A 23,214-nucleotide genomic window follows, 5' to 3' on the forward strand; every position below is an offset into this window, starting at 1 on the left:
GATTTTTTTCTGACATATTCAATATCAGACATTTTACATAAACCCTCAAAGAATTCCTAATGAATGACACTATCGATTCATAATAGTCCGTTATTTAAAATATGTAGTGATTAACAAAAAATATATACGAAATAGAACTTAAATATAGTAATTGTATAATCTATTTTTTTATGTAATTTTATTATAAGATAATACGTAGTTTATAAACATAATCATTATTAATTTAATTTAATCAAACTTAATCTCATATTCGCGGTTCGGCTAGCGTGAAGCGATTCAGCAGCTTACATGTGTCTCGAGTGGAAAAATGTAGTGTGGAGAAACGCGAGAAGCGTACACGCTCCGATGCGCACTTTTTACACGAATTGTAGCCACACTGATAGCGGACCGCAACGGTTTTAGGACAATTTATTTATAAATCTTTTTTAGGGGGTGATCAGTTGAACAATGTTGTCTTCTTCTTTCAAATGACAAATCAATGATGAAGGAAAGAGAAGATACATTGTTTATTAGAATTGTTATACTATCTTAGTAATAAAATAGAGTAACGTATCTTTGGCTTTGTTCATTTTCACCTAAATAATTAGTTGCGTCTTGCTGCTATGACACGTGACTGTGATAATAATAATTTTAAGGTATTGATTTCTGTATTTTATTTAAATGCGATGTTTCTCTTTTATCTTCATAATATAAGTGACAATGAATAACTTTACGTATAAAATACAATACTGTTATCGTTATTGTGGAGTTTTAGTTTAAACTTGATTTTCAATGATTATGTCTCTTTTTAAATAACTGTTAACTCTACCCGCGTCAAATTTACCCTTCCTGTTAATCTCGTAATTTATGACCCTATGTCTATATGCAGGCTACTGGACAGGCGGATCGGTTCAGTGGTTTAGTTGTGGTGAGGAATAATCACACAAATACATAATATATAGATACTATTGGTCATTAGACGTTTATAAAAATATGTGAATGTCCCACTGCTGAACAAATGCATCTCGAGAATGTAAGGATCTTAATTCAGACTTCAGCACAATGTTTTTTTATTACGAAAATTAATCATAAACACAAATTAAGAACATGAAAAATTAGTGTTACAAAACTTAATATTCAGTTCTCACTGAGTGTTGTAAACACCGGGCCATTTTGTCCAAATCCATTTGTTTTCATCCGCTACAAATAAGACCAAACTCGAGATATACAAATGTTATTATCATTAACAGTAATCTTGAAATTTAACTTTTTAATTTAATTACCTCGCAAATATTCTCAGCCATTCTTCTCACTAGTAGTTGTCTTAGAAATTAATATCTACTCGTAACAGAAGATATAAGAAATTTTAATTTCATTATTAATTAGAAAGTTATTGATTTGTAACATATGCAGTGAAAACATGTTCAGTTCAATGAATTTATACAGTTATGAATACACTTTGACGTAAACAATGAATAATGTTAAGAAACACTTGTTGTGATAGTGTCGCAAATTTAGAATTAAAATAAAAGCATTGAGATGTTATATTTCTAAAATTAGACTATCAATAGAATGGAATATAATACACCAAAAAAGATTATTATTTTTTTTTTAAATTATATATATAAATTTATATATAAAAGCTATGCACAATGGGCGGTTTTCGCTACAAGATATCTCTTACACAATATACTAATTACTCTATATCTTTATAAAGAATATTAGATTGATTTAAAGTTAAATTATGGTAAACATTAATTTGAATATTAATGCTAAAGACGAACGAAGATGTTGCATACTTATTAATTTATTTGTTAAATAGTGACAAAATATTTGTATTTTATTCCTTTTATGAATGATTTAGTACATGTTATAATTTTTTATTACACTCCAATTATCAAAACATTTTATACATTCGTGGTACATGATAATTTTTATGGGAATGTAACAAGTTGTATTGGATGCAAAAGATGACCTTATCGTTTTGGCTGTGATCTATATCCGGCCATCTTTGAGAAGAGTTGCAATTGTAAAACATTGAAAAGAATTTACCTTAAAGTATTTATGTAATGAAAGTATACGTTGAATTCTCTAAAGCGTTAACTGTTTTTTTTTCTAATGACTTTAATATTTGCTTATTAAAAAACATATAAATTATGTGTAAGTTATATAATAATATCTTTTTTATTTGTGATTAAATGTGTTGATTAAATACGCAACAGTGCTATTTCGTACATAACGGAACTTAAAAATATTTAATTCAATTTGAGAAATCACACTGTAACATTAATGTTTACCACATAGACTAATTAACACGGGAAACAACGTTAACGATATATATAGAATGTCTATGTATATATGTAGCATTCATATTGTATATAATTAATTTTAATGACACCTTTATTGCCGTTGGTTGTAAAGTATTTAAATAAATAAATATAAAAAATACCTTCTATATGGAGAAATATTTATTGAAATGATTAATATAAAAATTCAATAAGAAGCAAATTAATACTTCTTATATTATTTCTAGTTTATAATTTCGAATATTGTAAATATATTAATGATATTGGATCTTAATCTAAAAAGTATCTGATAACGGCGCTCGCTCGCCGTAGTTCCAGTTAGGATTCGCTCCAATTGCTGCGCTCGTGGCTCGCTAATCGTCAGGTGGTCGTCGAGATCTTCATGCGCAATACATATTTATACTTTGCGAAATGTGACGGTGTTTTCCCCGTTTCATATCGTAAAAATTCTACGAATCTTGTTGAAAGCTTCGGCTGTCATATTTAAAATTGACTTTTCGGTGAATGACTCCAGGTAACACCTGTTTTTCATTATTTTCTATTTTGTTTAACGAGTTTTGGAGAATTTAGATTGAGTTTAAAGAAAGATGAAGCTATCGTTACATCACACACACAGAACCATTTAGTAATATTACTGGGCATGACGACAACGACCTTGATGATCCGTAAAGCTGGTGATCCAGTTGCATAATTTCCCGGGAAGCCCTAGGGAGGAAGATTCGAAAGACGCACTTTATGCCTTACGTGATCCTTCCTGCTAGACTCAGCTGCTTCGGCCTATCTATATGTCAGGTAAACTAAAAATTATTTCCCTCGTTCTTTGCTTTATATGAACTACAGTTGATGCGATAATTATAATTGCCAATTTAACTAAATTTTGGCTACATTTTTAATTCGGGAATCAAACTACCTCCGGCTCGGTGCTTTAAGTGTGGAGACGTAACAGACAGACTTACTTTCGCATTTATAATATGAAGTATAGATAGATGAAATCTATAGGTTATTAAATTAATTAATATTATAGTAAATAGTTTCAATCATATTGGATGGATTAATAATTTGTTTAACATTGAGTAGTAATGCAAATCGTAATAATAAAGTTATTCAACTTATCGAGAAATAAATATACAAGTTGAAAAATATAATTTTAAATGTTTTGTATAAATGTACAATAAATTATTTCTACCAACAGTAAAAATATATATAAAACGAAACACTCGAACACGGGTAGAAATATTCCACAATAGATTTCATTCGATTTAATACTATTTGTTTACGAGGAAATGTTTCCCAACTTTTATGAGGTGTATCTCGTTATTTTATTATGTGAGCCAACACTCACTGGTCTCGGCTTCCGAACTATGCTGCACACCGTAACACTACTATTAAAACTAAGTTGAACCAACTTAGTTTTAATTAAGTGGTATAAGTTGTATTCGAAGTAGAACATAAACAAGAAAAATAATTTAGATGTTTTTTTTAATATAGGTTTGCATTTGGATTGGCAAATGGGCCAACTGATGGTAAGTGGTCGCCGATGCGCTACCAACCTTAAGAACTAAGATGTTGATACCCTTTTCAAAACGGAACACAACAAATGTAGGTGTTTGGAGGTAGAATATATGACGAGATGAGATATAATTAGTTAATATAAACATCTGCAAACTGTTAAACGAGCTGAGTTGATATCTTCATTAAATATGTTTAATAAACAAAGAAGAAAACAAGACCCTAGTGCCACTGTGAACGTCTTTTGGAGTCAAAAGCCTTTCATAACGAGAGGGCTTAAGTGTAATCCACCGCACGAGCACCACTACCGTTTGTGGGCCGGATACATGTCACTGAATTTCTCAAGTTTTTAGACTTGAAATAGATGATATTACTTAATTAACGCTTGGAGGTAAAGATACGAATACTTTTTTATTTCGTTTTTGATGCAAACATTCATGAATATGTTTGATAAAATGCTTAACGTGATATTTTTTTATAATTAATATGAACTATTACTTCTAGCTTAGAATGTGTGTCTTAAATCTTAACTTGAATTTTGAGCTGATATTTTAGTACTGTTTGGTACTGTTGATATTATCTGTCTATCTGTTTGTATAAAATAACATGTCCTAACTGACTGATTCATCACCGCCGAGCGTAAACTATGGAATTTGGTGTTTTATGCCATGAATTAATTTTGAAAATTCTTCCCCTAAGTGTGAAATAAGGGTTGACAGTTAGTATGGAAGTCCGTCATTTTTTAAAGTAGAAACATAAAATATTATTTTTGGGATACTGATTAAAAATAAGTATATAAGTATTTAAGCGTTTCTTCATATCTAATCCTAAGGGTTGTAATAGTGATTGAAATTTCGTATATAGAGTCGTCTTGAAGTCCGTCATTTTTTAAGTTAGAAGATTGGTACGCCAATGATGTAACTGAAGAATTTAAGACTTCCAAAATTATGCACCAGACTAATAATAACGACACTCCATCGTAATATCATAGAGGAACATTTATCACAGGATGTGCTAAGGAGAAACAGTGTATATTCCACGAATATCTTTGATACCATCAGAATACCCGTTCAGTTCAAGAGAGTACAGTTCGCGCATAAAGTGAACTTCGCCATGACAGTTAATAAAGCACAATCTTTGAAATGGTCGGAGTAGACCTAAGAGAAGACAGTTTTTCGCATGGACAGTTCTAAATTGCCTGCTCGAGAGTGAGCTTCACGAGCAGTCTGGTGGATCTAACCCACTAAAGTCGAACCGCAAATGTGGTATACAAAGAAGTCTTAAATTAACGAAATATTTTAAATTATTTTGTTATTTTTCTGATTTATTCTTACGTTTTTCTTTAATTAATAAATCCACACCCTTAAATTAAATGTATTTAATATAAAAGTTGACTTGAACTTCTTCTTTTCTTCTTTTTTCTTTCTTCTTATTACAACGTTTCCTTGTTACGTTTCTTATGTTAAACGACTGTCACTTGTAATGCTTTTGCCCTTTGTTATAAATGGTAAACAGCAGGATGATCAATTTTAAATGATGCGTCACACGATGTTTCATATTTCATATGAGAGCAAGTTTGTTTTATCACGTATAGGTATATTTCCACAGAATATCATCGTCACACCAACCCGACTTTAAAATGACAACAATATTATCTAGGGCGAGGTGTAGGATTCGAATCAATCAGTTAATTTAAAGCTATAAATCAATATAGAGAAACTATTGTATAAGGTATGTTCTGTATGTTATAAATAATAATGTTTTCATTAAATTACGTACGGCTGTATTATTATTATTATTATGTACATTGATGTAATTTCTTATAACTCATTATAATTATATATAAAATTGATAAACATTTTCAGTTCTGTGTGTTGAGTGAAACTATTTTGAAATTCAAATGTCAAATATTTGCGTGCATTATTGTTACTAACATCAAATTCCTGGTTTTATCACAATTGTGTTCAAAATTTGTCATTAGAGAAATGTTAAATCAGATTATTATAAATTGATTTTCGATTTGGTAATCGTAATTAGGTCACTAGTACACTAGTTTGGTCGCTTAGGATTAGTCGAATAGAAAACAATCAAATAAATTAAATTTTGGAAGAGATAACGCCTATTGGACATTTCGTATTACGCGTCACACACTTTTCCGATTTTATTCAGATTAGTCTTCTGACAGTTATGAAAAAAGATTGTTCTACAAATTGAAGTTTGCGATATGTCATAGAACGAGATAAGGGGCGAAAATAAATTGCCATCGATATAACCCGACACCCAGAAATTTGATGGTGCGGTATGACTTTCGCTATATGACGAATGACTATTCGTCTAACCCAAAACTTCTTGTTTTCACTTGTACGAAAGCTGTTCTGTTTCCTTTATTCATTGATAGTTTAAATGTTTTTTTTTACAATTTAGAACTTACCTTTTATATTAAATAAATATAATTTTAGTAAATTTATGTTTAATGTAAAAAGTTAAGCATTCGGGCGAGTCGAGTTACGCAAAGCATATACGGGACGTAGAATTATGATTCGATAAAAAAAGGTTTTACCGTGCTATGATCCTATATAATTTTATTTTAGTGCGACATTTTTGATAATAGAATTAAATCTTTATATAAACAACAGGACTTTATATTATTATATTTTGTTTTCCTCCATTACCTTAGGAATGGAGTGATTCATCTCATTTAACGACTTAAAATCATTTATTAAAATGTCCTTAACGTTCTCATAATCATATCATCTAAAGAAATAAGCTAAAAATAGGATAATTTTATTGATATTTTATTTTATTACAAATTATATATTTTAATGTTATTTACCGTCTACTTTATTAACCCTACTGTGTGCAAAATCCGGTTTCCCTTTCTCCGCTGAATTGTAAAAACAATACAAGAACAAAAAAATCTGTACTAATAAAAAATGCAAGTGTGCGCTTCGGGTTTTTAAAATGTAACTTTAAAAGAAATGCTATTTGTCGGAAATAAGTTAAAAGCGTAAAATGTTAACTTGTTTGTTACTTGGAAATACTTTTAGCTAAAAGAAACTGAAAAGGATCAATTTTTATTGGATATTTTTTATTTCTTAACGGGAAAGGAAATTTATAATGAATATCTTTTTAAAGGGTGGGTAGTTTCGTCTTTTTTCTAAATCAATAGCAAAATATAAGTTAAGGTCGAGTGATAAGAATGATGATATATGAATATAGTCGTAAATCTTTTATTCGATAACGGAGTTGCGATATATGATATATATACTTAAAAACCTATAATAGTACAGCCGCAAGTCTGTTTGTATTTTTATTCTGACTTATTTTTTACGCGTCATTATAATTTACGAAAGATGTAACGATCACCATTCCAAAAAATTCAAACCCAAGTTTCTTACGAATCGAGCGGTACAATTTCGATTACCATATTCATAAGAAAAAAGGAAATCTTATATTTAAACGTAGATTTTATTAATCATAATTCTTGGAGATACAATTTAATAAACGGTATAATGCTTTTAATGCGCTTTGTGCTTGTTACTTGTTGTGACTGTCCTTCTATATAGATACTGATAGTCCGTAATAAAACATACGTAATACGGTCGCATACATCCAATTAAATATTTGTTCTGCAATTAAGTATTATAAAAAATACACGATTTTTAAATTACTTGATTGTAATAGTCACACTTTCAAGTTTTTATTCAACTTTGAATTACAGATCTGCTCATTCACTGCGCTTTAAATTATTATCGGCGTGCATTAGTGCGAGTGAATATCGTGCTTACAGGATATATTAGTGTGTGTGAGAGAACTAACAGAAAAGACGGCAAAAAATACAAATTAGATTATATTTGATATGTTTATTTTATTAAATGTGTTGCCTTCGTAAATGTTTGACTCACACAAATAGATATAGATAGATATCTTTTTAAGATGTGTAAGTAATAATTTTTGATTCCAAGAAAGTTTATAGTAACTATTAAGTTACAAAAACAAAACTGATGTTTTCATATTAAATACCGCTAAAATATTAAAACGAATGCTTGTCGATTTTTTTTATTACAATAATCTACTTCGATTTTCCACGATATTTAAAAAGGCGTATTTCATACAAACTATTGGCTTTATTAACCATAACGAGTAAAGTTCTTGCGTTGAAATCAGCGAATGTTTACATAAAATTTTACATGAATCTGAGCCCTAGTACTTTTGACTTAGGTTGCATATTTGTTTGAAAACATTACTCGTAGCGTACCCTGTCTACGTTATCATTAATTAATACTTGAATGGTTGATTGATAACTGCACCGCTAGAAAAGGTTGTTAACATTCCTTTTATTCGCCTAGCAGAAAATTGCTACATGCGGACATATTTAATTACTTCATCTTGTTTGACCTACTTAACGATGAAACATTTTCTCTACATTTCCCTAAGACATTATTAATAATAGGTTTTAAAATGTTTTCTATTTTTAATTATCCGTTATTATTGATGTGAAAAGTCTCTAAGCGTGATCTGATGAAAGAAATAAGTAAATAGTATTAGCTGCCTGTAAATGTGTCGCTGCTAGGCAAAGGTCTCATTTTTGTGGAGATGGTTTGGAGCGTATTCCACTACGTTGTTACGCGGGTTGGTGAATACACCATAGCAGAATGTCATCCGACAGTTGTAGGTTTCTTCATGATGTGCACCTACAACGCCGAGTGCGAAATGAATTACACATAAGCACATGAAACTTGTCTGAATGTGAGCCAGCAATTTCTGGGCCACTTCGGTTCTCAAAAGTATAATGCTATGAATTTCGAATTGAAGTGTAACAATTATATACCATTTCATGAAAACGTGTAATGTTTTTGACACAAAAGTAAGTCCAAAACCTGTACGTAGTTCAACGCTCAGTTTTTATTTTAAAATAATTTGTCTTTATACGCTAAAACTTTTGGAGTGAGCATAATAGATAGGTAAGTTTTTAGGACTCAGTTCCGAGAAGTTCCAATCACGATTTTTCAGCGGGGATCATAAAATGATCGACGTTTGGTTAAAAATATAGACCAATAAATATAAAATATTTAAAAATATTTATAAATAATTAATACATTATTTTGTAACACAGGTTTAAGAGATAAGTTTAAAACTTATTTACTAACTTAAGGTATTCTTACTGTATATTACAATACAGTAAGAAATATTCTAACATTGCGTAGATAGGAAGTCTTTCATTGAATTGTGCAGAGTCTAGGGAATAGTCATTGTCATTCATCGTCAGTCTATTCACTACTTTTATTTCTATTTTATTAAATTTCACAGTATGCGGCGTAATAAAGAAGCTCTTTCATATTTAGGGTTTGTTTATATTAAACAAAAATAGTTTTATATTTTATGTTTTACAGAGCTGGTATGATAAACTAATATGTTTATTATAATAATAAGTATAAATGCTTTTTACCTTCGCCTCCTGCTGTGAGTTTTTCGTCGATCATGGGCGGGCGGATCGCTCGTGGCGCCGCCGTCGCCCTCAGCGCTGTGTCCCGCCCCCATTCTACCCCATGCCACAACACACACCGTCACAAACACACGTCCAACGACACCCAACACACACGAGACTGTACACTTGCCCCACACAATGATTCCAGGGTGTCGTGGTTTTCAAACTGGCCACGTTGTGCCCGCACGGATCGCGATGCGAATGTGAAACGTACCGTCGCACGCGCATACCGCACGCCTTACATTACTCTTAATTGCCCGAGTTTCATACGATGACCGTTCTTAGTTTGGTTATTGTTAGAATTGAATTATCTCTCGTAATGTATTAAGGCCAATCATTTTTAATAGACACATAACGTGGGAAGTTTATAGAGCTATAATTATTGACAGTGACAATATTCAAACAAAGCAGACTTGAAATAAAATATAATGTTTACGTTTATAAATAATATAATGATTCAGTCACTCTTTCAAAAAAACCAGGAACTCATACTTGTGTCAACACGTGTTTCTGCGGTTACTGGTTTGGACTTAGAAGCAATATTCCGATCTTATTTAAACGAAGTGCGGTTTCATAATTTCAATATTGTTGTTAATTTGAAATTAAGCGTTTTATGTCTTATATTTCTTACTGGACCCATTTTTAAGTATGCAAATGTTTTTTTCATTTAAATTCAAAATTTGTTAAAATCTTAGTCCACTAATATTGATATTTAATTAATCTGATGTTTAATTATTTTATTAAATGTCAAACTATTTTAACGTTTTATTAAATTATAGTACAATATTGCAGTTTTACTTTATTTTACCTTATTTTAATATAATAAAAAATATCTTTATTTTTATTATAAGTAAACTAGCTGTGATAAAATGGAAAATGCTCCAAACCTTCTCCTCAAGGGGTTAGGAGGCCATAGCCCAGCTGTGGGAAATTTACAGGCTGCTAATGTGATAAAATATTATATAATACTTTCCTTTTCTAGAAAAAAACTATGTAGGTATAGCCGCAAAAATAGATAGTCCTATGCAGTCAGTGTAATCTAAGTCAGTCTAATCAAACATTGTATTTATAAAGGAGTAATCAAAGTAAACTTTAAAAGACGTAGTACGTTACATTAGAATTCTAATGATCGGTAAAATTGTTGATAGATCGTAGAATGATGCGTTTTGAATTGTGTATGAAAGCATTATGAATGCTGTAATGTGATTAAGAATCATGAGATTAACTGCCAAGCTGGCAATAGCGGACTTTGTTATTCAATGCACTTAGAAATCGCTTCGCTCTCGATTCCAATAATTACACGATCTGCTGCTTCCCTGTGAAAATGTGAAGTTAACATCTTTAAATAATTAATTTACTTTTGATACATCACGAAATCTTTTCAAATTATTCAATAGAAAGTTTCTAAAAAATGTACATATCCAACAACATATTTTACAATTCGTTTTTTTTTTTTCTAAATATCAAGTAACAAATTACAGAAGCAAATGTTTTTACTCTGAGATTAATATAAAAGGAACGTTAAAGGAAATTACGTAAATAACATGCGTAAATATGTTAATGCGTTCTAGACGGATTGAATTGCGAAGTCTAGAAAGTACATTTATAAATTTTTAAATCTCATATAATTAAACGAGCTGGATTGAACGATATAAAGACAAAAAAATATCGCTTGGCAATTAAATTATACGTTATGATATTTATTATAATTATAAATATATTGAAGGGTATTCAAAACATTTTAAATGTGTATTAGGTACATTGCCTAAAAGTTGCCTTATCTAAAAAATATATATGGTTGTTGAATTTTACAAATACACTGAAAATATTTTTAATATATTTTGGATTAAATGTGTTCATATTTTTTAAAACGATCCTGAAAACATAAAAGTTATTATAGGTAGATCGTAATCGGTGTCGTTGATAAAATAAAACTATGATTAATGATGTAGTTTAGCGTAAGCATAAGAACTAGAAAGGCATAACATAATGGGTTTAATTAACTACTTTTGTGTAGTTTGTACATGAAAAAATGTCTTATACTAGCCGTGTAACCGATATAATATCTTATCGGAATACAGTGTCACGCTGGTCATTTACTGATAAACAGAAATATGTGTCATATTTCTTTATTTTAAACATTGAAAAAAGTCGATCGAATATCAAACAAAAAGTAAATTTTCAAAAAAGTGTAACAACTGTTATTTACACCTATTTCAGAATTTCTAACTCCCAAAAATGATAAAATGCCATTTAAACTTTCATCCTAAGTTTTACCCTCTTAGGTGATGAATTTTCAAAAGTCTTTAACAACTGTCTTTAACTCATTAACATAAGCCTTAGTATATATTTCAATATTTCTTACATCGGAAATTATGAATTTCCATTTAATGTCCCTAAAAGTAACATGTTGATAAATCCTTTCTCAGCACTCACTTGCATTCCGTGAAAAAAGTCTGTGCAAAATTTCATCCCGTTATACGCACCGATCAAGCTGTGTGCTGTCAGTAAGACATTTTGCAATTTTATTAAGTAGAAGATATCTGTATGTTTTTCTAAACAGAATTATTATGTATAATGTTTCTTGGTATCGTTCAGTTTAATCTAATATTCCTTTATCAATGCATGATGTATATCAATACATGGTGCTCGGACTCTGCAACGTACCACCCACTCATCATTTATTCTACTGGCATACAGTTGTACTTTGTATTGTCGTGTTCCGCTTTGTAGGGCGAATAAAGCTTTATTGTTAGTGAATTTACAATTTAAGGAATTCAAAAATCAAAATCAAAGTATACATACTTCAAGTAAGCTCGTACAATAAGTTCTTACTTGCAGTGTTACAAAACTAAATAACATTTAAAGTTACCACCGGATTTGTATGCTAGTAAGAAGTTTATTTATAGTTCTTACAATGTATCAATAGAGATGAACGTTTAACGCAGTGTTGTTTGCTTTCCTATACTTTAACATTATAAATACGATATTAAGTCAGTCTGTCTGTCTGCTGCTTTTTCACGACCAAACCAATGAACGCAATTTGATTAAATTCGATATAAAGTAAACTTTTTATCGAAATTGACTCCTTTTTTACCGACTTCAAAAAGGAGGAGGTTATCAATTCGTCTGTTTTTTTTTTTGACACCGACTCCAAAACTAACAATAATTGTAACTACATTATAGTATAGTAAATCCACTTTTCAGTAGTCTAATATTTTTCATTTCATTTTATTTAGCCGAACTCTAAAAAATATTTTGATCATTGTTTGTTAATAATAATAATATAATAATAATAATTCATTTATTTGCCAGAATATGGTACATAACATAGATGGTCATTTATAATTCTCATATTCTACCGATTTATCGGTGTGCAATTGTTATTCATAGATAGGTGTTGAGTTAGATTTAAAGTGGGTACGTACCTTCTTGCGTGGTAAATTCATAGATCGTACCTACGTATTGATGAGTAGAAATTGAAAATTGATTATTAAGTTATTTTACTTTTTAGTGCATATTCATTTGTTTTGGAATAGTGGTTTTTTGAAGTCGGTTTTTTTTTTGTTAAATTTTTTATTTATTTTGTCTAACGCCTGACGTCCAACCCCTAAAGCTTGAGCAAAGCCCTGAGCTATAACTATATACATTAAAAAAAGAAATGAACAATATCTATTTACGGTAATTTAATTCATAAAATCAATAAGTTTTATTTTAACTTCTTTTGACAGATACAATAGTTATCAGTGTTCTAGTTAATTGTTAAGACGAAGTGGGTAAAGCATTAAAATCTAATTTAGTGAAAGAATTCTGCACTTCTTGTCTCGCTTCAGAGAGCGGTGGATGTCTTCCGTATAAATGTTGTTTCTTTTCTTCATATGAATAATGTTTAAGCGTGAAAGAGATAACAGATCCAACGGTTATTATGATACTGTTAAAAACTTATGATCATAAATGATTAATGCTAGTTACCGTTTGTTGGTCAGTAGTGACCGTGCAAATGGTTGTATTGTCGGTTTATGTAACGTCGGTACGTCTTTCATTGAAAATGATAATGAAATATTCCTTTTGCGTATCGTATGTATTACCGGATAATTATAAGCACTGCTAGTCTGCTTTTTCTATCTATACACTAGCTGTGCCCGCGACTTCGTGCGCGTTTGAATTTAATCAAAAAGTTATTGTTGAAGCCTAAGCTACTCCATATTACATCAGCTTTCTGCCAAATCGGTCCAGCCGTTCCAGAGATAAGCCGGAACAAACAGATAGGCAAAAATTGAAAAAAATGTTAGTTGAGTATATGTAACGTGTATAAAAAAATAAATAAATATTATAATAACCATTATAATAAACATACACAAAACATACACAAAACATACACTTGTTGTTGTACTTATATGATGTATATATGTATTATTATTTTATTATATATTGAATAAAAAAGAATTGTTGCCTTCTATGCGTTCCTAAACTATTCATCCGATTGTGATGAAACTTTGGCGGGTCATTGCGTACGCAAAGGCCCTGGCCCAAAAAACAACAAAAACCTTTCTTTGTGTGTTTCTCCTTCAATATAAACGTCATATGTAGACTCATATTCGACACGTGAAATACCGGGATGTGAAGCTAGCTTACAATAAATCCAGCGAGATTGTGAACTGTCAAAAATTGTGAATGCAACGTTGTTTACATTGTATGCGAATTTCAGTTCAATTATAAAGGTACTCATTCCGTGTACAAATTTTTAGCAGATTACAATCTCGCTAGATATATTTTAATTTTTACAATGATATGACGACATACATACAACTTTATTATTTTTTTCTTTTTTGTGACAGATTAAACCAAAAAGGTTATTTATAATAATAAGTTTATCATAGTGAAAAATGTTATTCATAAATATAGTACAAATAAAATAAACCTTAATTAAACATAGATATTTTCAATTGAGAAAATTTCATCGCACACTTTAGATATTTCTCATCGTATTGAATGAATGAAAATATTTCAATGTTTTCCGCCTTGCACAGCTAATTAGATCCTCGTCATAGAATTTCTTCACTGCGTCCGACGTGTTTATTTTCAAAATGAAAATAAATTCAAGCCCGAAAAAGAAATTTCTTGAGAGAAAGAACTTGTTATCTATACATATAAAAAAGAACACATTGTTATAAATTAAAGAACTGTTATGTAGTAAACAATCCAATTATTTTAATATTTATTAATAATATAACGTTCAAAGAGTTGGCTCGTATGCTGTAATGTTGCAATTATCATCAGTGAAAGAAAATATCGTGGAGAACCTTACATGTGTCGGAAGTAAGTGCAGTGGAGCAGTGTCGTGGTATAAGCTCAAAATCTTCTCGTATCCTTAACACGAAAAATGATATATAATTTTAACAACATTTATTCTATACAAAAATAAAAGGCTTAAAATCCGATCTTCTTTCTATAAGAGATCGCTTCAAGACATTTTTTGAATTCAGGAAGTTGATTTTTTTTATTTACTAACTGACGCCTTTACACAAAGTTTCTATAGATAATAAAATAAAATGTTGTCTGTAAAATACTTGAATAAATTTTAAATTCAGTCTCGATCAACAATATTATCTTTAATTTCTATATTAAAATAATCATACAACAGTTTGAAAATATTTGAAGGGATTCAATAATTGGCTATAATAAGTCTCCAATACAAATTAAATAACGTGTTGCGGTAAATTAATTAATTATTATGTATTCGTATTATAAAGTTGCAAAGTTTATCTGGTTACACGCGCTACTCTTTAAAACTACAATTCTGTTTGGGATAATTTTTGAGTTAGATAGTCCATTTATTTGGGAATACAGACATCATTTCAAGCTACGATTCAAAGGAGCAGTAACTGTAAACGCCAACTAATATGGTACACTGTTTGAAACGGGTATAGTCTACATTCGACGCGGGTAACCGTATGGCACAGATAGTTAAATAAAAAATTAAAACGTTCTATTTATTAATATACTCATTATTATGCTAAAATTATTATTCAAAATTTGGATCCCAAAGCAAAAGTAGTGCTATAATTTTAGGTTCGAAATGTTTTGCACGCGTTAGGTGTATAAGATGTTTTAAAAATATTACGATACTATTAAAATCGTTTTAATTTGTTATGTTATAAAGTGGTTCTTGAACAGATTCATTTTATGGCTATTGGCACACAATTTCGTTTCAGTCATATATCACTGAGTAAAAATAATATCGCCATATCAGATTTCGAAATCGAAAGTATCGAATATCAAATTTCAAAGTATCGATAACGACTCGGTATCGATATTATCGTTCCAACTCTTACAATAACTATTAAAACGAACAAAAACCAAATCAAGCAATAAGAGTGTTTTTTTCAATTAAAAGATGACACTGATTGTACCAGCTAGTGAAAATTTTTCAGCTACGATTTGGGTTTCAAATTTCTTGTTAGTACCAATTTGTTTTGCAAAACTCTGCCGTCATAGCTCATACGGGATTTAGTATGAATGAACACCGACGAGCGAATGGCGGGAATCTCTTGTATGAAATATTCAAGTCCAAAATGTTCTCATTCAATATAACTTTACAAGCGCTTTGGTATATTTTCGTATGTATTTGTTTACCGATTGTTATTTGAATTCATTATATGCATAGAGTTATTGCATTATTACGAAATCTAACAACAATAATATAAGATTTTTGTAGAATAATTAAAACGAGCTTACCAATGCTTAAAGCGTTGTCAGTTTTTTATTATTTGGAACTTTTTATTGTTCGTAATAGTTTCCTTTAGTATTAGGTCGCAATCGCTAAACTTCGGAGACCCGGCCAGATCTTGTCCTAAACGAAAATTGACTCAGAAAAAGTTACTTGTAAGTGTTTGGTAGACTGCTGACTGGCGCCGGTGTCGTTCACTACTTTCTTAAATCTGGCCAAACTGGCAGATATCTATTTTCAGCAACTGCAAAACATGAAGGAAGAACTAGCTGCCAAATAACCGAGATTGGTCAATCGCTCTAGGTCACTGCTGCTTAACTACAACGCAAGACCACTGCACAACAAATAATCACTAAGATAACTTCTTACAAGGAAAAAAAATCAACTCCGATGCGGCAGTCCAAACCGCCTTCAAAGAGTTTTTTAGTAAAGGGATCAATAAATAACCTATGTGATTAAGCAAAAGTGCATAGATAACAATGGTACATTCTTTGATTAATTAAATATATTTTGCAAATAAAAATTGACTTTATATTCCTCCCGTACAAAAAGCCAATTTCATATCTAAGGATATTAATTTTTTAAAGCATTTTGAAGTTGCCGGTGTAAATATAATCTGATCATGCAACATTCTGATTCGTTATACTTCTACACAAAGTGTTCTTAACTTTTATTTACTCATAAATAATCCTTTTGGAAATATAACCAACATTGCGTCTCCTTCAAGATAAAGACTTAAGCGTCTCAGCATTCAGAGTTGCTTATCTATTGTGAAAGATTCTGGAGTGGTTACATCTTGCTATTGCAGAGATTAAGCTATTAACTGAAACGCTTTAAATATTGTTTAATATTTAAGTTTAATGAAAATTATCAAACGAGAGTTACATTTAAAAAATGAGTAATTATTTTAATGGGCTTGTGAAATTCGAAATATTTTTGAATTAATGTTCATTGTTGGTGACGTAACTATTTGTGGTTATATGGTGTGTACTATATGTTAAAATGTCTAATGATAAACAACAGTTGCTAATTGTTTCCCTTTCTTAAGAAACTACTCGCCCTCTGAACTTGCTAATGCTACCAAAGCCGGTATAACCAACAGTATTTGCACTCCGAGCGCACTCGTGTTGTGCAAAAACTCGGAGCAGGTCGCTCTTCAAAGATAAATACGTAAAATATATGTCAGGGATTTAGGATTGTAGTTAAAACTTTAAAGCAAGTCGTAAAAGAAACAAACCTAGTTTTTCAAACTCGTAAAGCAAGTTTAGGTGTATAAATTCTTCGTCGTCTTATCCTCGTTTCAGGGGTAGAGGTAAATCCGACTTATACAATTGCATGAATTTCCGTCCACTGTCGAACATACTCTTATCTATTGGATTTATGCACTCACCGTGTGAATACGTAACCCTATCTACGTAAATTTTATCCAGTGAACATATCTTCAGCTTTTCAAATAAAAAAATATATTTTTTTTTAAATATTTTAAGCAAACAATATAGTAACATACTCTTGTCAAATATATTGATTGATTTTCAAAATTTATTGCGTTAAATGCATGTTCTCAGTCTTATCAATCATGTCTGGACATGTCTAAATATGACTTATAGAGATTAAGAAAAGCTAAACATATAAATACAATATTTATAGGAAATAAATATAAAGTTATTTTAAGAAAAGTTCTCGTTTACAACGAGATCGTTTCCGAAGAATTTTTTAATATAAAGTTGTGGTGCAATTTCAATAAAAGAGAGATATGCCCTAGGTATTAAATTCCTTCGTAATAATATTTGTTGTTTTTTTTTCTCGAGTTATTGGAATAAGTTCTATATCGAATTATGTAAACGATTTTTAAGTTGTTTTAGTAAATATGTGATTATGAGGCAAATACACCACCAAAATAGACATAAAAAATTAAATTGATCATAGACTATAATTGAAATATTCAATTGTTATTTTTAAACACTCGTTTTATAAATGTTGTAATACAAATCGAAGACTGTGTAATCGAATCGATTGAATAAAAAAATTAATTTGAATAGCAAGGAAAGTCTTGTCAAAATGTTTAATAAAAAAAAATTGTCTATGGATTGTTTTAATATCAATCTGACATCAATTACTTTTCTAAATTATTTCAAATATTCTTTGCTTCTATTTTTAAATATTTTATATATCATCTCTATTTGTCTGAATTAAAATGTTGGAGACGTTTGGAATTTTCGCCCCTTTCGCCCCTGGAATGTGTTTCGGTCGTATAAAATGTCATTAAGGTGTAAAAATTGCTTTGTTGAGAATCATGGGAGCATGAGAGAATTTTGCTTTATGAAAGCTTCACTCAAGTGGGTGACTATTATTTAATACAGACCTATTTAACCTTAAAGTATTTTTCAAAACGTATTAAATATTTAAAATTAGTGAACGCAATGTAACTTTTATTAATGTTGCCTTTATTAAAACTACATAACAATTAGATCATGTATGATGTTTGAATTTCTAAGTACAAAGAACTAATAACAATTTCTAATTACAATGGTAGCTGGCTCTTGATATGCGCCCCAATTTGACAGACTTCGGTCTGCCATCACATGATGGTAAATAGTAACCACGGCTTATAGACATTGGTGTCGTAAGAAATTTTAACCATCTTTTACATCGCCAATGCGCCTCCAACTTAGGTAGTGGCAGTGGTTTACTCATCCTTCAAACCGGAACACAACAATACTAAGTGTTGCTACTTGGCGGTTGACTATATGAAGTGAGTGGTACCTACAAAGTTCTACCACTAAGTTATTTACGCAAATATTAATTAAGACTATAATCCTAAATGCATTCGTTAAAATTATATTTATTTAAGTATTCACTAATCTTTAATAACCAATTTTATACCGTCATGTTTAATGGATGGATTCCATTGAACGCAAAGCTTAGCAATGGTTCCATAAACGAGTTAGTAGTCTTTTTTTAAATATTTTAAATAATATTTATTAGCTTATTATAAAACTTTTCTTTTTAATAGAAATGCAGACTATAAATCGTGGCACCAGATTGTAATTGGTTACTGGTATCGTTATAATTTTGAACCACTTCTTACAATTCTAATGCTCGTTGAATCGGGTAAGATCTTACGTCCCTTGTATGGCTCACTCGCCCTTTAAATGGGAACATTGTGGGTCGATGTTTGTTTGTACATTAACAGATAAGTAGATTTTAACGAGACGGGCACAACGTTCTGTAAATCACGCTAAATTGTAAAATTAATTTTGTATCGTACTTAAAATAGAACTATATCTTTATACTAATATTGTAAATGCGAAAGTAACTCTGTCTGTTTGTCGTTCATTCACGGCCAAACTACTGAATCTAATTCGATGCAATTTGATATGAAGTAAGCTTGAACCTCAATGAAGGACGTAGGCTTTTTATGCCTAGCACCTGGTGACCAAATCCTTAAACGCGAATTAAGCCGCGGGCGATATGTTGTTTATATACCTACAACATATTCGATTTAAACACGTATAATAATAATTTTATTTCAATCGCAAAAGGTACCTTCAAGTATCAAGACGTGTGAATCCATAACACCTACTTATGCTTATCAGCGTTATGTATCAGATAAACCAAACACGAGTTCAATCAGATGTCAAATCGCGGGCTTATCGTATAAATTACAAGATTAATAGATAGTTTGATATTGTGTTTCATCTACAACCTACAAGCTCTCACATCGTACGGCGTACATCGTATAAGCTAATTTTAATTCCTTAATTATGAATTCATCTTCAACTGGCTCAGTTAGTTTAGTAGCTAGTTTTGACAGATACAGATTCCAATCGTTCTCAAAGGAAACTAAATAAAAAATTACGAATTTTCCTATCATCTGCACGTATATTATAATTAAAAATGGATAAATTTGTTTGTTTTTTATGTAGGAGATAATCTCCAGAACTAATGTTTCAATTTTAAAATTATTTTCACAGGTAGGAAGCTATATTATTGCTAAGCGGTATGGGGTATAAATTATATAAATGTCATATAAATTTCTTTATTAATAAATAGTACCCGTGCGAAGCCCGGGTGGGTTGCTAGTACGTTATACAAAGTGCCAACGAAATGCGATAAATCATGGTTTTCATAAGTTACGTTACGTTAACTTATATTTGTTAATACGCGTTAATTTCATAGAAAGTGTCATATATTGATAAATAATTATTTTACGTATAAATATGTTGATGGCATTTCAGTTAATTCTAGTGAATTGAATATGTATCGCTCTAAAGATTATTGCTTCAGTGAGTATTCAGAGCATCAAGCTTAAGCGTTTAACGTTTGAAATTCATATACGTAATGTATAAGTATTTATATACCTATTATACTTAGTAATATAAAATATATATTGTACATAAACCTTTGAAAAGTGACAAGCTTTTAGAACAATTATAATAATCGGTAACTACATTTTTAAAAACATGAAAAATAGCTTTGTATATAATAAATAAATAGTTAAGTAAAACATTACAACAATTTCATATAAATGCTTATATTAACTGAGCTGTGAGTAACCCAGTGTAACAGGCTTATATATAGTCAATATTTTATACGGTGCCAATATCTATGGACGCTGATGAACATTTACCATTAAATGACGGTTTTTTCAGGTAAACAAAACAAAAAAAAAACTATTCTATAAAACTTTAAACAGAAAATTTGGGAAATAAATAATATTGTACTTCTTCAAAACGTTTAGATAACAGTATTCAGTATCCAGCATCACATATTGAAGTAACGTCCACCACGTTTCATTAGGCTACAATATTTATTTTTAATTAAGAGTAATAGTAAAGTATTGAATTGTCATTTAACAAGAACACGATAAGGTCCTATCGAGAAGAGGTAAGGAACTCATTACTTATTATTTTCTGCGATTTCAATACAAAATTATGTCAATCAAATTTGATTAAATCTATATACGAATACCTGAATTTAGTCAAATTGTAACTTGACGCTTTTATATCGTCTAAATAATCTTGCATTAAAGTAATCTGCTTTATTTTGATTGTTTCAATCACATATTTAAATTCCTTAATTAAACCTTAATTTAGTGAGGAGAGTGCTTTTATCCAGGACTGGAACATTTTCTGTACGTTTATTCAGTATTTGGTCACGTAACTGATAATGTAGATAGAATACTTTTAATAGCTTGTATTTTCCACACGATTTTAAATTCATCGTACTGACTTGTATGCAAATCGAAGTCTCTGCTTCTAAGCTCCGCTCAATGTACTTTCAAATGACTTCGTGAGCAAAATATTATACGATTTCTTTATTTTTGGTTTTTTTCTTTTCATCGAATAATAAGAATCACGTGAAGTATATCTCTATCTTTTTCGCTCTCGAATATCTTTTGAAGTTCAACCATTAGTTGCAATGTGATATATCTATAATAATATATATAAATATAGATATAATAATAATATAAGTTTTAATGCTTGGCGGCGCATTGACGTTATTTGCAGTGTTATATGGTCCTTGCAGTTTTTGCGTAAAAGTGATCGCTTACTATGAGCAGGTTCGTTCAGATGCATGTGTAAATAACTAATAAAATGAGTTATACAATTAGTAATGATTTTTAAGGGTTAGTTATGATTTGCAATTGGAAAGATAGTTTTTGCTTGAATTCGATAGTAAAGTTTGGCTTAGAACCACATTTATTATTAATATTAGTCGTTAAATCGGTATAAGTAGTCAAAATCAAGGTTTTCGAAAGGTCATATTTCAATAAATATGATATACCAATGTATTAGATGTTTGTCAATAAAAACCCCTTTCATACCATAGAGTGATACAAGTAAATTGTAAAAAAATCTTGTTACATCGTTTTCAACCACGATATGTAACCACAGAACATTTTTAAATTTATATTCAGGTTTTGAGCGCGATATTACCTTTTTCATGATTTTGCTCGACGTTTCGACAATTGCGCCTGTAGTTGTTTGAACCATAGTTGAAACGAGCTGACTGAATCAGTCTCAGAAATAATAAAAGAGGTATGATCGTCCAAACCGCAATATATTATGAACTGTATTATATATGTATTTATATTGTGAATATAGGGTACATAAAAGTAAATTTTCACATTGCTGGGTTCAAGGAATTTAAGAGAAGAGGAGAATAGAGCTTATTCCGTTTGGGCCTGATCCCACTACGCAACCGCAATGCGGAATGCTGGATACATATATAGTACGTGTCACGTGCAGGTTTCTTCAAGAGGTTTTCCTTTACCACTAAGCACGGTATTAATTTTACACGTTAAACTTCACTCTTTAAGATTCACGTGTTATCACTGAGTAATGTCGGCTCCTCGGTTCGTATGTATGTATTCAATATTAGTGAAGTTATATTATTATTTCCTTACAAAAACAAGCAGATAAAGTAAACGACTTTATGAGAAATAAAACGGAAGAGTTAAATTTTGCTTTAATTTTAGCGTCTTTACATTGACATATCTTCTAACGAAATGAATATATTCTTTATAAAAAATGGTTTTCCGAATCGAATTCCAATACTGTTTTATCAAGAATAACGGCCGAGAGCACTTATTTATAATTTAACGCTCCCGTTTTGTAAAAAACAAATTCACCTCTATATTTTTATAGCGGCGCTATGTAATGATTTATTTTACCGTATCGGTTCAAGAATGTAAAGGTCTTTATATTAAATACGCTTTCAAACTTCCCTGATAAACAATATTGATCTTTATCGATATAATGTAAACTAATAGCTTTATAAGCAATATGTACGCGCGGTAAAATATGCCTCAAACGGGGCCTTTGACCAATCGTGTGATATTTACCTACCGTTTACTTTAACAAGCATGTATAAGGTATTTCATATAATATATAATAGAAATAATAAGTAAAAGAAATATTTAATGAATTAGGTTATTGGGCTCATTCGAATAGTTAATTTATACTCGTATGTAGATTCTACGGAGAAAAATTGATAGGACACTTAGTTGTTTTTTTTGAAATTAGTAATATTCCTATTTACCTCTCAATTTAGCTTACAGCTTGTGTTAGGAGTGGGAACGACAATAACCCAAGGGGGTCAGGATCGATCCTGCGACTTTTTACATCGCTAGGCGGCCATTGTGCTATTACCGCTTCGTAGTTTTATTCTTTGTAGCAATAAATATTAATTATATAAAG

At 30.4% G+C, this 23,214-nt stretch overlaps 2 protein-coding genes across 2 annotated transcripts in view; one reads left to right on the forward strand and one right to left on the reverse strand.

Annotated features, from left to right (window-relative positions):
* LOC125063880 (protein javelin) overlaps nucleotides 1-9,449 on the reverse strand; it is a 97,987-nt gene extending 88,538 nt beyond the window's left edge. The window contains exon 1 of the mRNA XM_047670555.1: nucleotides 9,244-9,449. Within this exon, the coding sequence (XP_047526511.1) occupies nucleotides 9,244-9,335 (92 nt within the window). The 5' untranslated portion in view covers nucleotides 9,336-9,449. The remainder of the gene's footprint in view (nucleotides 1-9,243) is intronic.
* The window catches only part of LOC125063912 (calcium uniporter protein, mitochondrial), a 146,451-nt gene that overhangs the window by 91,134 nt on the left and 32,103 nt on the right, over nucleotides 1-23,214 (forward strand). The window lies entirely within an intron of this gene.

The sequence above is a fragment of the Vanessa atalanta genome, chromosome 5 (assembly GCF_905147765.1).
Source record: "Vanessa atalanta chromosome 5, ilVanAtal1.2, whole genome shotgun sequence".
Lineage (NCBI taxonomy): Eukaryota > Metazoa > Arthropoda > Insecta > Lepidoptera > Nymphalidae > Vanessa > Vanessa atalanta.